Source organism: Electrophorus electricus, chromosome 15, assembly GCF_041902795.1.
Source record: "Electrophorus electricus isolate QZ-2024a chromosome 15, ASM4190279v1, whole genome shotgun sequence".
NCBI lineage: Eukaryota > Metazoa > Chordata > Actinopteri > Gymnotiformes > Gymnotidae > Electrophorus > Electrophorus electricus.
Window position 1 is genome coordinate 172,473 of NC_137511.1, and position 13,501 is coordinate 185,973.

The 13,501-nt window shown below is 37.1% G+C and overlaps 2 protein-coding genes across 7 annotated transcripts; both read left to right on the forward strand.

Moving 5' to 3' along the window:
- The first annotated feature begins 511 nt into the window (after nt 1-511).
- On the forward strand, nt 512-6,589 carry lgi1b (leucine-rich, glioma inactivated 1b). 4 transcript variants are annotated; one of them, XR_014117235.1, is made up of 10 exons: nt 513-1,178; nt 1,344-1,415; nt 3,160-3,231; nt 3,322-3,393; nt 3,532-3,603; nt 3,713-3,882; nt 4,123-4,287; nt 4,524-4,709; nt 4,876-4,991; nt 6,451-6,589. XR_014117235.1 is itself a non-coding variant. In XM_027021867.3 (9 exons), exons 1-9 carry the CDS (start codon nt 988-990, stop codon nt 4,893-4,895), a joined length of 1,020 nt encoding a protein of 339 aa, XP_026877668.1. In that variant the 5' UTR covers nt 513-987; the 3' UTR covers nt 4,896-5,029. The 4 variants fall into 4 exon arrangements, 2 of the variants coding, with proteins under 2 accessions (XP_026877665.1, XP_026877668.1); XR_014117236.1 differs by having other exon boundaries at nt 4,879-4,991; XM_027021867.3 differs by lacking the exon at nt 6,451-6,589 and having other exon boundaries at nt 4,876-5,029.
- On the forward strand, nt 6,355-9,268 carry slc35g1 (solute carrier family 35 member G1). Of its 3 annotated transcripts, none has more exons than XM_027021869.3 (3): nt 6,355-6,680; nt 7,532-7,709; nt 7,817-9,268. In XM_027021869.3, the coding sequence occupies exons 1-3, from the start codon at nt 6,374-6,376 to the stop codon at nt 8,562-8,564; spliced, it is 1,233 nt and encodes a 410-aa protein (XP_026877670.2). In that variant the 5' UTR covers nt 6,355-6,373; the 3' UTR covers nt 8,565-9,268. The 3 variants fall into 3 exon arrangements, with proteins under 3 accessions (XP_026877670.2, XP_081554012.1, XP_081554013.1); XM_081697886.1 differs by having other exon boundaries at nt 7,535-7,709; XM_081697887.1 differs by lacking the exon at nt 6,355-6,680 and adding an exon at nt 7,118-7,226.
- The last annotated feature ends 4,233 nt before the right edge of the window (nt 9,269-13,501 follow it).

The following is a 13,501-nucleotide window of genomic DNA, read 5'->3' on the forward strand; positions in this document are numbered from 1 at the left end:
TCTTATTCTGTAAAATGTTCAAAATGAATGCACGGAACAAAGGGCAGGGGGTTAAACACTTCGACAGACCCTTTACTGTTCTCAACCCTTTTTGTACACACACTTCACTGAATGCCTACAAAAGACCACACGGAGAACTCGATAACTGCCCAATATAAAATACAGCGCTCTCTCTCGCTCTCTCTCTCTCTCTCTGTCTCTATCTATCTATCTATCTATCTATCTATATCTATATCTATATATCTATATATATCTATATATCTATATATATCTATATCTATATATATATATATATATATATATATATATATATATATATATATATATATATATATAAGACACGGAATATATAAAATATGAAAACATTTAAAACAGTCTTTTTTTCTAAAGCCTGGGACCAGGTGCGTTTTCCCCCCTTATGAATATTCTAATCATCACTAATCCATGAATTTCGTTCACACGTAATCGCAGGAAAAAAGACCATTGGATAATACAGCACACATGCACACATTTCTAGGAATTGTTTCGTTTGCTGTCTCATTGGTTGCATGGCATAGTCTGTGTAGCCTATCTGATATTTTAATCATAGGCGTATGAGAAAAGAAGATATTTTTGCAAATCAGTTCTGAATTAAATTTCATTTAAATTGCACTGGTGTTCTAGATTTACCCTAGATTTAACTGTATCTTTTGTATTTTCTGCTAGCTGTCTTCATGTGGCCAAAGCCAATCTCACCCTCAACGGTATTTTCATTATAGCGCAGAACGAATCGCTTGGATGCACGCCTGGCCTTTGGGACCCCACTCGCTCACTCGTTGCATTCATTACACGGACCCATCTGCGACGAATCGAATACAGCACGAACATTACAATTCAATCAATTATTTGCTATCGACTGAGCTGCATCCAACCCAGATAAGTCACAGTTTACCTGCTCAGGAATAGGGTATTCTACTGGCTGGATTTGAGGCGCTAAATGGTGACAGAATGGGATGCGAAAACAGAGCACTGAAAAGATACACTTTTGCGCTTTGGATCGCCGCGAGCTTGCTTTTAGTGGACAGCCGAAGAGGGAAACAGCCGAGATGCCCACAGGGATGCACTTGCACCAAAGATAACGCCTTGTGTGAAAATATCAGATCGGTTCCACACAGTTTCCCCCCAGATGTCGTCTCCTTGTAAGTTTTGAAGAAAAGTATAGTTTATTTTCAGCAAACTCTTCAACCGTATGCAAAATTTAATATCCAACCTGGGCTGACATTGAAACATCGCGCATCGCGTAAATGGAGACGTCTACAAAGATTACTGTTCATGTGTGAATTCTCCTTCACTTTTGCCATCAGATCATTTGTGAAGTCTGGATTCACCGAAATTGCGGGGGGAAGCTTCCTACACACGCCAGCCCTTCAGCTTCTGTGAGTTTTTATTCATGTGGTATATATTATTGTGTACCTATCTCAGTTATTAAAGGATGATCGCCATGTTCAGTATCCACATGTCTGTACTAAACAAGTATTGCATGTTTCCCCTTAGAGGGGGCATTTTGGGTTCTTTTGCTCCGTGTCTAATTTAATAAAGAGCCAAAGAGCCTTGGCGTGGGCCTCGTAATGAACAAATGTGTCATGTTTAAATGTTTAAATGACACAGTCATAAGGTTATACCTGAAGAAAGCTTACACTAAACAATCACTGAAATGCGATGACACTTATGCCATTATCATCCATTCCACCAACAGCCATTGCGATGTTAAACAATATGAATGAATGAATCCCACCCAGAAGATAAAGCGAAAAACAGGCAAACAAAACAAAACACCTGCCACCACGCGCGAGGAACCGTCTACATGAGTAGGCAGAGCCCTTAAAGGGACAGGGCAAAAAGAGGTCATATTTTTCGACACCAAGCGAACATTTTGTGTTTGCTTGCAAATGCTGTGTTTTTCTTAAAATATCGAGTTAGCTATTTTATGTTAGACGCGTGTTAACTTGAGGTATGTAGGTATGTACAGAATTTTATATTGCTGCTGAACAAAACCACTTGTCATTTTTACAAGGAGAGCTAACAACTAAATGTTTTCTGTCAGACTCCCCGGCATCCAACAGCGACCCCTATTGGCAAATTATTATAGCGGTCCACTACATCTAACATTAGACTTGTATATTTACGAGCCAGTATATCAGAGCACGGGGATTAAGTGGCATTATAAGAGTTATATTAAGAAATAAGATTATTATAAATATAATACAGAGGTATTCAGATCATACAGTGAAGATATCAGTGAGATAAAATGGTGACTAATGTTAATCCTGTTCGTGTAGAATTTTGAATGTCAGTGCTTTCTAGATAAACATGAAACTTCTTTTTTTTTAGTTTAAATTCTCCTATTATTTCTCCTACATTTGACTTTAAAGCACACATTTAGAGACAATTACACTGGAAAAACCATAGATGGGTTTTACAGGAAAATTAAATTAAATTATGTGCACTCATAGTCCTGCTATGTTTTGTCAAAGCAAACTTTAACTGCAGTTGTTTATCATACTTGAAATTACTTTATTTATGCATGGAACCTAAAATTAAATTAATTATTATATTAATAAAATGGTTGTTATACTTGTAGTAATCTGATTACCATAACACCAGCTGTTATAGCTGATTTAATTTCAAGTAAAAAAGCTACTCTAGTTGTATTGCAACATGCCACTATCTTCCAGGGTTATTTCACAAAGAAATGTTAATTTTGCAAGAAAATGCAAAATGTTTGTGAAGGAATGCAGAAAATTTGCATTGAAACAAGGAAACATTGATTATTTTTTTTTTTTACCTGTCCCTTTAAAGGCCCTGTGGAATGTGATTGTCTAAAATATTCTCATGACTGGGCTTGCATGTCTTGCATGTCAACAATGAAAATATACCAAGTATAAACATCAGACATCACATTCTGTTTCAAACAGAAGTGATTACTGTTGTCATTATGTTTTTTATGGCCAAAAATCAAACAATTAATATTTAATTTACATTAATTTACATTATTAATAGGAAGCCTTTGAACAAGCTAACAAAACAATTATTGATTGGTAATCATAAAGTTTAAAGGGATATTGAACAATGACAAGTGCGTGGCATCACTGCTGACTGGATCTGTGGCTTTGTTTACAGCTTGTTTACAGCCAATTCATTTGAATCTATTGATGAGGATGCTTTCCAGGGGCTACCACATCTGGAATACCTGTGAGATGAATAAACCTATGTTTCTTACAGTGTAGCACCTTTATTTAACACAGCATTGTGAGGGATTGTAACACCAGTGCTTGGTTTCAGGTTTATTGAAAACAACAAAATTGAGTCAATATCACCTCAGGCCTTTAGAGGTTTGAAATCTCTCATACACCTGTGAGTATGTCACATTTTAGGGTGTATTTTAAAAATATACCTATTTTTAATGTTTTTACAGAAAGATTATTTATGCCTGTCTCCTGAGTATCCTCTCTTACCATAAAAAGTAATATTTTCATTTTATCTCCTGATCAGGAGCCTTGCCTATAATAACCTTGAGACATTACCCAAAGATGTTTTCAAGGGTATGGATGCCTTAACAAAAGTGTAGGTATTTAACATTTCACAATTTGCCAAAACCATTACAAATGTATTCTCTTATATTCTATTATAATGCTCATAATATTATATAACAAGTGACAACCTATTCTGACAGAGATCTTCGAGGAAACGTGTTTAACTGTGACTGTAAGATGAAATGGCTGGTTGAATGGATGTACAACACCAATGCTACAGTGGACCAGATATACTGTAGTGGGCCTTCTCTTCACCAGGGGAAGAAGATTAATGACCTGGTGCCTCAGTCATTTGACTGTATAACTGCAGGTGATGAAACATCACAGCTCACCAGTGTTAAAACATTACAACTCACCAGTGTTAAAACTGCCAGCCTTTAAAAATACTTAAGCATGATTTAATTTTTAAAAAGTATTTGAACCTCAATTGTACAAATCTAGAAAGTCAACAAAAGCTTACAGCATCTTGAATAATCATTAGAAACATATTATTAAACTGATAAATTATATTGAAAGTTTTGTTTGGGTTCAAAACATCTTTCTGTGGCAGAGTTTGCTTCCAAGAAGACCCTGAAGTTTGAGTCTATCTCTGTGGAGGCTTTCTCCTTAGGGCATGATAAGTATGCTGTGTTTGCACAGCCCTTCACAGGAACATGCAGCTTCATGGAATGGGACCATGTCAACATGGAATTCCGACCCTATGACAGCATCGAGAGTGAGAGCCATCAAATACACGTCATGGCAATATAAGAGTTGTTCAGTCTAAGAACATAAAAATGTTTAAAGAAGACTATTCCATGATTGCTAAGAAGCACATCACAGTAACAATACTACACATTGTATTATTACTTAAAACTGAAGAAAATATATTTAGAAGGTGTAAAAATGAATGATAAAACTACTGCATTTTTTTTTTTACATTTATTATGTTTTACATTTATTGCTTGTTAGGCACATCCACTGTGGTCTGCAAGCCAATGGTCATCAACAACCAGGTCTTCATTATCATTGCCCAGCTTTTTGGGGGCTCCCACATTTACAAACGAGACATCTCAGCCAACAAGTTCATCAAGATCCAAGACATTGACATCCTGAAAATCCGGAAGCCCAATGACATTGAGACATTTCTTGCGGATGGTGAGTCTTTCTTTGTGATCGCAGACAGCTCCAAGGCGGGATCCACTACCATATACAAGTGGAATGGGAATGGTTTCTATTCACACCAGTCCCTTCACCCCTGGTACCGGGACACAGATGTGGAGTATCTGGAGATTAGCAGCAAGCCTCACCTTATCCTATCCAGCAGCTCCCAGCGACCTGTAATCTACCAGTGGAGCCGGAGCCAGAAGCAGTTCGAACGGCGGACAGACATCCCTGAGATGGAGGACGTCTATGCTGTCAAGCACTTCAAAGTGCAGGGTGAGCTGTATATCTGTCTGACACGCTTCATCGGTGACTCCAAGGTCATGAGGTGGGATGGGGCCATGTTCACTGAGATTCAGACAATGCCCTCCAGGGGCTCCATGGTTTTCCAACCAGTTTCCATTGGCAGCTGGCAGTATGCCATCCTAGGCAGCGACTACTCACTCACCCAGGTCTACCAGTGGGACTCCAAGAAGAACCACTTTGTGCATTTTCAGGAGCTGAACATTCAGGCCCCAAGGGCTTTCTCCTTGGTGTCCATTGAAAACAGAGAGTTCCTGCTGGCCTCAAGCTTCAAAGGGAAGACTCAGATTTATGAGCATCTGATTATTGACCTGAGTAACTGAAGTGGTTCCAGTTGCTGAATGTGTAAACTGAATGTGCAGATGAACAGAGTGATGTGATGGAGATAAGCTTACTGTCAAAACCACTTGTATTGCCTAACTCACTAATGATGGTTCCAGATGATTGCCTCTCTAGAAACATCCTTTGTGTCCTTTATTGCTGTATTCATCTTTTCTACACTTTTCAGTTATCCTCTTTTTACCTTCCCTTAACAAGAGCCATTGTTAACATATTCTCTCCCTGCAACAAATGCTAGTGAAATGGTGTTTACCGAAAAGATATAATAAACAAAAGTATAGACCAAGTGATTAACTGGTGACATCATAACAGGCTGCCAAATAACTTGTTTACATTTTTACTGTAATTGTAAGCAGTTTGTAACATTTTTTATATAAAGGGACCACGCAATTGGGATTTCTCACACTAGTTTAGTGCGCAGAGAGGTAGATGGTTCTTGTGGGGATTCAGACATTTTATTCATAAGGCTAGTCTTAATGCAATAAACCCAAATTTAGTTGTAGAATAGTTTTGTGGTAAATTTAAAAAGAACATTTAGTTCTTTACTTGTTACTTGTTTGTCATACGTGTAATAAACCAACTTAACATTATCACAGGCTCTTAGGTTTATTAACATGGACTTTATAATTGTACTGTGTTCAGCTGATGTCTCTGCACAGACAAAAAACTTTCTTTTCAACAATGGGTAGCTGTACAATAGTATATAGCTCTCTGTCCTTCTCTCTCTTTGTTTCTTTCCTTCCATCCTTCTTTAAGGAGCACTAAATGACCACTGTCATAGTTGGCAGTCGCATCAGTCCTCTGAGAGCGTGTTGGAACGCCGTGAAACAAGGCGGTCGTCCACCTATATTATTCCGCTAAGCCTACATTGCCCATTCTCGCCCTCTAGCGGAGAAGTAGAGCGTTTTCTTACTTACACAAGGTTAATAATTTAACTTCTGTTTTCACGTACTACTCATCGGGGAACAGTGTGACAAGGCACTTTATCAAAGTATGAGCACCTGTTGGAGCTTAAAATGGGTGATTTTAGAAAGAAGACTGAGTCTGTGATTAACACTGATGATGATCCAGGCTTATCGGTTGTCCTTTCTAGAGAGGAGAACATACGAGTCGTAGATCATAAAGTTGATGAAGACGCTCCTTACAGCTCATGGAGGGAGTCTCGGTTGAGGAGTAAGTCTGAAGTGTCTAGAGACGGCGATGTCGGTACGGGCGTATCGCCAGACTCACGGAAGGTGAGTGACATGCTGTCGGGGAGACTGTGTTTCCCGTCGTGTGGTGGGGACAACGCGGACGACGCGGAGACACAGTCTGTTGGGAAAGGTAACATCAACTTTTCGCTTTCACTGTAAACTTCAGTTACTCTGAGTTTAGGTTATATTCTGTGTTTATCTATCTATATGAACGCTAACCGGTTTAATTTAAAACATCTTGGATTATAGATTCGTCAAATGCCGAATGGAACACAGTCTTCGCGCACAAATAGGCATTTAACACGATTAGTGTTTGAAGCGACACATTTTAAAGTAATGATAAGAATGATGATAAATATACCAGTACAGGTAGGCTTGATGATATATAAAGATTTGATTTACTAGAAAGAAGCGAAGGTATCTACCATACTCTTCTTCGCATTGATGGCTTTGTGGGAAAGCTAACATGAGTCACATCAGGAAACAATACCTACTTCAACTCCAAACGAACTTGATAGACCTTTAGCTCCACCGAGTCCCTGATCAACAGACCTTTATTTTTCCAGACCCCATGTGTGAGGTCAGTCCAAGTGATGTTGACACAATTTGGACCATGTCCAATGTTGGCATCTTCATGACCTGCGAATAATGACAAAAAAGGTCAACTTGATGACAGGTAGTAATGTCATTTGGTGCTGATCATGTAATACTTGGTGTTTTTATTTAATATATCTTCACAAGCAAAGGAAAACAAAATCACCTAAACCTGATACTGCTGCATACTGTTTTTCACCCCTTCATTTCATTTCACTGCTGGATCAAAATTCACCCCACAAAGCCAAATCAAGCACTGTGATTCTCATGTTTCATGTTCCTTCATTTGTACAAAAAGCTGGCAAAATGGAGTACAATTTCAGGCTATAAGTTAAGTGGCCTATGATGTTTGATCAGATGATTGACTGTTTATTTGCTTGTCTTTAGCAGCGGTTAAACCAGTCTCTCCTGGTCTGGGTCTCCTCTACAGCCTCCTGGCCTCTGTGTTCTTCTCAGTAGCTTCTCTTCTTGTAAAGAAAATTGAGGGCATACATGCAGTTGAAATTAGTGCAATACGATGCTTTTTCCAGATGCTGTTTGTTATTCCAGCCATGATCTACTACAAGTAAGTGCCTTTCAAGTCATTCCTTGTAAATATTTATTTTGTGGCCATCTACACTCATATGCAGAATACATATAATAACCATCCATTGTGTACATATTTTTGTTTAGAACTGGCTTCCTGGGACCTCATGGAATGCGCATCTTCCTATTTCTGAGAGGTGTCCTTGGATCCAGTGCAATGATCTTGCTCTATTATGCTGTCCTCCAGATGCCTCTGGCTGATGCTACTGTCATAATGTTTAGCAATCCAGTCTTCACAGCGCTGTTGGCCTGGATCTTTCTGAAGGAGCGTTGCACTATCTGGGATGCTGTCTTCACTATCTCCACTCTCACGGGGGTTGTCCTCATAGCAAAGCCCCCCTTCCTCTTTGGGGAAAATTTGTCTGGGATTGAGGGTGACTACACCAACCACATCAAGGGCACAGTAGCTGCTTTCACAGGAGCTGTCGGGGCAGCCTGCGCTATGGTCATCCTCAGGAAGATGGGCAGAAGTGTTCACCACTACCTCTCTGTGTGGTACTATGCTGTGCTGGGCTTTGTTGAGTGCATCATCATCCTGTTGATAATGCACGAGTGGACCTTGCCATCCTGTGGCTTGGACAGGGCGATCCTAATGGCCATAGGCATTTTAGGAATAGGCGGCCAGACATTCCTCACCAAAGCCCTGCAGATCGAGAAGGCAGGCCCTGTAGCACTCATGCGGACTATGGACGTGGTTCTGGCCTTTGTCCTGCAGTTCCTCTTTCTTAATCGCATGCCAACTTGGTGGAGCATTGGAGGGGCACTGTGTGTGATAAGTAGTACCAGTGGAGTGGCACTGAGAAAGTGGTACAGTAATTCCAGACTTAACAACTGAGCACCATTTATCATCTAGTGCTGTTATTTAAAAAAAAAAAAAAAACAAAACCACAGCCTACCTACTTTTAGAAAATTGTTAGTTTTATATATTACTACAGTATATATTAATTTTAAACATTGTTAGCTTGTGAATTAAAATGTAAAATTTATTCTAAATTTTTAAAATTTAGAATTCTAAATTTAAGCATACATGTATATTTATTTTTCTAAATAAGAATGATTCTTATATTTATTGAACTGTTTTATAGAACTGTATAAAACCTGCATTTGCACTAAATGGCTAAATCAAATTTATTGCTGAATACATTTGCTTTACTTTTTATTTGCTTTAAACAGGGGCATTTGTTTTGTCTAAGTATTTGGATATTTTTAATTAAACAAGTTTGTTAGAAAGAGTGAATCTTATATTTTCATGATATCCAGTAGAACGTTTCAAGCAATTATACATTCTTAGAATGTTAATAACTGTGACTTGAACCTTGTCCCAACATATGGGAATATCACCCAAGGTTATTGCACAAACATTAACAAGATAACTATTGACTCAATGATTGCTTTATAATATACAGCCGTGGATTTGTTGTTTCATTTGATGGAAGAAAGATGCAATTCTATTGCATGGTCATGACCTAGAAGCAATTACTATTTACTATATTTCTGTAATTTTACCAGAAACGCTTATTAAAAATGGTTTATTGATAATTCCATAGTGAGTCATGTATATGTTGCCTTAAAACTTTTACTGTGATGTCATATGTCCAAAATTGTGTAGACTTAAGTAAAATCTTTCCTAGGTAAATATATAGTTTCTAATGGCTTTTAAAACCCTAATTAGGAGTACTAGTATCAGTACTAACAATACTTCCTGTATAGTATATTTTAGTCACTTGCTGTAATGTCCTTAGTTTTAATCCTCAGTGTAGGTGTGCCAAAAACTACCCTGCCACCTTTACTGATTGCAGACATGTATTTTGAGAGTTAATGTAAGGGTAAATGAATGGTGCGGTTTACAAGATCGGAGGATGTCACAAGACTGATGAGGGTACACAAATGTATACATGCAATATACATAGAAAGGAAAGATTTAAAAATGATTAAAATAATGAAAAATATATGTGAATAATCAAAAGAGAAATGAAAAAGATTGATACAGATATTCACATACAAGCTTCGGTATGTTCAGTGGCTCTGAGCAATATGGTTTTTAAGTCTTCAAGGTAATATAACAAAAAAAAGTTGAACCGGAGTGTAAAAAGATTTGACAGAGCTTGAAACCTGTTTTTAAACTGTGAGATGTGGGTTTAAGTCCAGTACAGATCAGAGAATTTGTCTTAAGGTAATTTAAATAATTATTTGTTTGAATTATCTTTGCTTAATATTCTGTACTGAATGCATATCAGTGATTTTTTGCAAAATGAGCAACCATTTTTGGATCAGAATATTCTACACGTGCCCTACAAAACAGTAGTGATTCTCTTAATTTTTTAGCAAATTTAAAATGGATTATTTTTACATTTACATTTATAGCATTTAGCAGATGGTCTTGTCCAGAATGACTTATGGTAGTGTTTTCTTCTCTCCATGGACCGAAAAAATAAATACTTATGGATTTGTGATATTCTGGTTGCTAACAGTTGGCTAGATATTAATTATTTCTAAGGGGAAGATTTGACATTTCTGAATTTGAAATACAGACTACACTTTGGGAGCAATTCTAAGGGCTTAGTATCGGAAGATTGTGGGTTCAGTCCCCAACACTGCCAAGTTGCCACTGTTGGATTGCTGAGCAAGGCCCTTAACCCTCAGTGGTAATCAGTCATAATTGTAAATTGCTTTGGATAAAAGCATCAGGTAAATGTAAAGACTGTCCTTTGCACTCACTAAATTATTTAACAGTGTTGCCCTGGCCCTACATTGTATATGTTCCTAATGGTATTCATTAGCAAATCTCCAGAATCTAAAAGGTAGTGTGTTATTTTAATCTTGAATGAATTGAGAACTGCCCACATTTTGTTTTTCTTTATATTCAGTTCTCTTTTTCAGATGGTCAATATCCATATAATAATTATTATAATAAGGATGCTTTCATTAAGAATTAAAAAAAAAAAAAAACAGGAAGAATGATGAGTAGTTAAGAATATTTAAGAGCAGAAGCATTATGAAGGATTGTGTAGAGAGTTAGGAGCAGCAACACTGAAGGATCTGCCACACATAGCTGTGAGTTAGAATTGTAGGAAGGCAAGAAAGCCAGAGCTAGATCTAAGGGTTTGAGAGGGACAGGATGAATGGATGAGCTCAGTGAGATATGTAGGGGTAAGATTATGAAGATCTTTGAAGATTAGAAGAAGGATTTTATGCTTAATCCAGGAGATAATAGGTAGCCAGTGTAGATGCTGAAGTTGTGATATGTACAGCATGTTAGGCAGATGTATGGACTCTTGCTGCTGAGTTTTGAATGTACTGATGATGGTTTAATTCAGCAGAGATTCCTTAAAAAGAATTACAGTAATCAATGAGGAGGAAAAACCAATTGTTTATTAACATTCTTGTATCATTATTGTGTTGATATTGGTTTTGTGTTGATATTTTGCTTCAACGTCTCAAAATCATAGAATTTTCAAACCACTGAACCCTCTTCTGACCATTTGCTCCCTCCATCCCCTCCTTGAATGCCCTTTGACCAGACAACCTTATCTCAGTAAATGGCATTATTTTACCCTTCATGTAGCTTTTTTGTGCATATTTTCCCATGACTGTGAATTGTCTGTTGAATCTTTTATCTTTATTCCTTTGAACAGAGGAGGCTATATGTCTTCCCTTGTTATACACCACTACAACCACTACATGGCATCAGTTTGTATTCCCTTATATTCCAAAATCTTAATGCTGCTTTCTTTAAAATATTCAATGGCAATAAGCCACAACTATAGTTAAAATTTTACATAAACAAAATAATCACATTTTAAATAGGACTAACAAAATATGGCTCTGTCAAATTACTTACATCTCTGTGTAAAAAATAGCATACAGTAGTATTCCAGGAGAGGGCAGTAGATATATATGAATGGATTAAACACTAGTTAGGTATTTAAGGGGTTTAATAGCAAAACACCAATATACCAGCAAAGCTAAATAGTAAGAAGTTCAGCTATCACTATTACCAGTACAGTACACCACACTACTCACACCTCACTTACTTTAAAGAGCCCAAGACCTGATGGCTGGCAGATTTGTATAGCCAGGGCTATATTTATTACATTTAACAATCATTCCCCAAGATTACACATTAGAGTTATAATAGAGAATACTATGCAAATACATTTTTTTGACAGCTTTCAGATTTTTTTGCACAGGAATGTGATTCAAGAACACTTAGCCAGTGTTTCAAAAATATCTCAAATCCTCTTGCTTCTTCTTCTTCTTCTTCTTCTTCTTCTTCTTCTTCTTCTTCTTCTTCTTCTTCTTCTTCTTCAGAACCCCACTAGTAGAGGGTAAATAAAACAAGTCAGAAAGACACACTGGAAAGAAAAAAAGACTCATTACATGTCAGAAGAGAGCTGGGTGCTTTCCTGAACTTATTGCAGTGAATATGTGTTCAGTTCAAGTATACTCAAGAAAAAAACAAACAAAAAAAACCATACTTGAATTCCCTACTCATATTTTCATGGCATTAAAATGCCATGAAAATTGTGTGATTGTATATGATAATTAAAAGGGAAAAGTCATAGAATCCATAGTTTGAAACTCTGTTGGGTTATAAGAAGAATAATGGTTTGGCTGAGAATGGAAAACTGTTACATTCTTTGTAGATTGCATAAGATTTTTTCTTTTTTGCTTGATTATGGAGAATTGGGAAAATCATTACAATTCTGTCCAAAAACACACTTAATATTCACTTCATCTGTAGTCCATGTATTCCACTGAATATTTGTTAGGAACCTCATATCATTTATTAACACAACTGTCAGGATTTTTATTTATTTTATTTCATTTAGATTTAGATTTATTAGTTTAAAAAAAATACTATACATTTAAAACTTTCTGACTATCTAGAGTCATTTGGCAAACTGATCAAAGGAAATTGTGAATGTGGTTAACATTTTACAACAAAACTGAGCACAATGGCATAGAATAACACCTATAACCCTCTGTAATCATAATACCAATAACCCTTCTAAAGCACACACTAACCTTGTTGTATCATAAACAAACTATCTGAAAGTTCAGAATCTTAATTTATACTAGACATATAACCTAAATTAGGCTACATAAAAATGTAAAACAAATATACATAAAACATAAAAATGTTTTCATAAAGGAAATGGTTTTATTAAAACTTGGCAGGCAGTTATTGAGCGTAGTTCCTACACTTCCTCTTGTAAGCAGGGTGAATGACAACTGGAGGAATGGGAGTCTAGGCTTGTAAGTGAATCATTCAGAAAACAACCGTGGGACAATCAAAGCTGCATTTGAATTGTCAGATCTCACAGACCGTTTTCCTTCCCTTTCTTTTACCATATTTAACAACGTCATTGACCATGCTATGCAAAATATGTGAGTCTAGATTGGAAACGTTTGGGTGCTGCAGCTGCAAATGAGTAGAAATGGCACCAAGGTGCATTTGCGTTACATAGTGTGTACTGTTCAGCACACGCGACATACGTTCCAAAACATTAAACACGCTTCATTAGTCTCGTGAATGGAACCAAAACTACGAGCTCTACTGACGACAGTGTAGCGTGTTCAGTATAATCCACAAATCGGACGGTAAATTAAATGACCTGGTAACTTTAATCATTCAAGTATTGGAAAAGTTTAGAAGGTCTGTCAGAAAACAAACACTGAACATCTGGAAGATAGTCCAAAGGGACAATACCCTACTCGACTAGGGCTGGAAGGTGGGTTTGACTTTCTGCTTCAGACAATCCAGCTCTG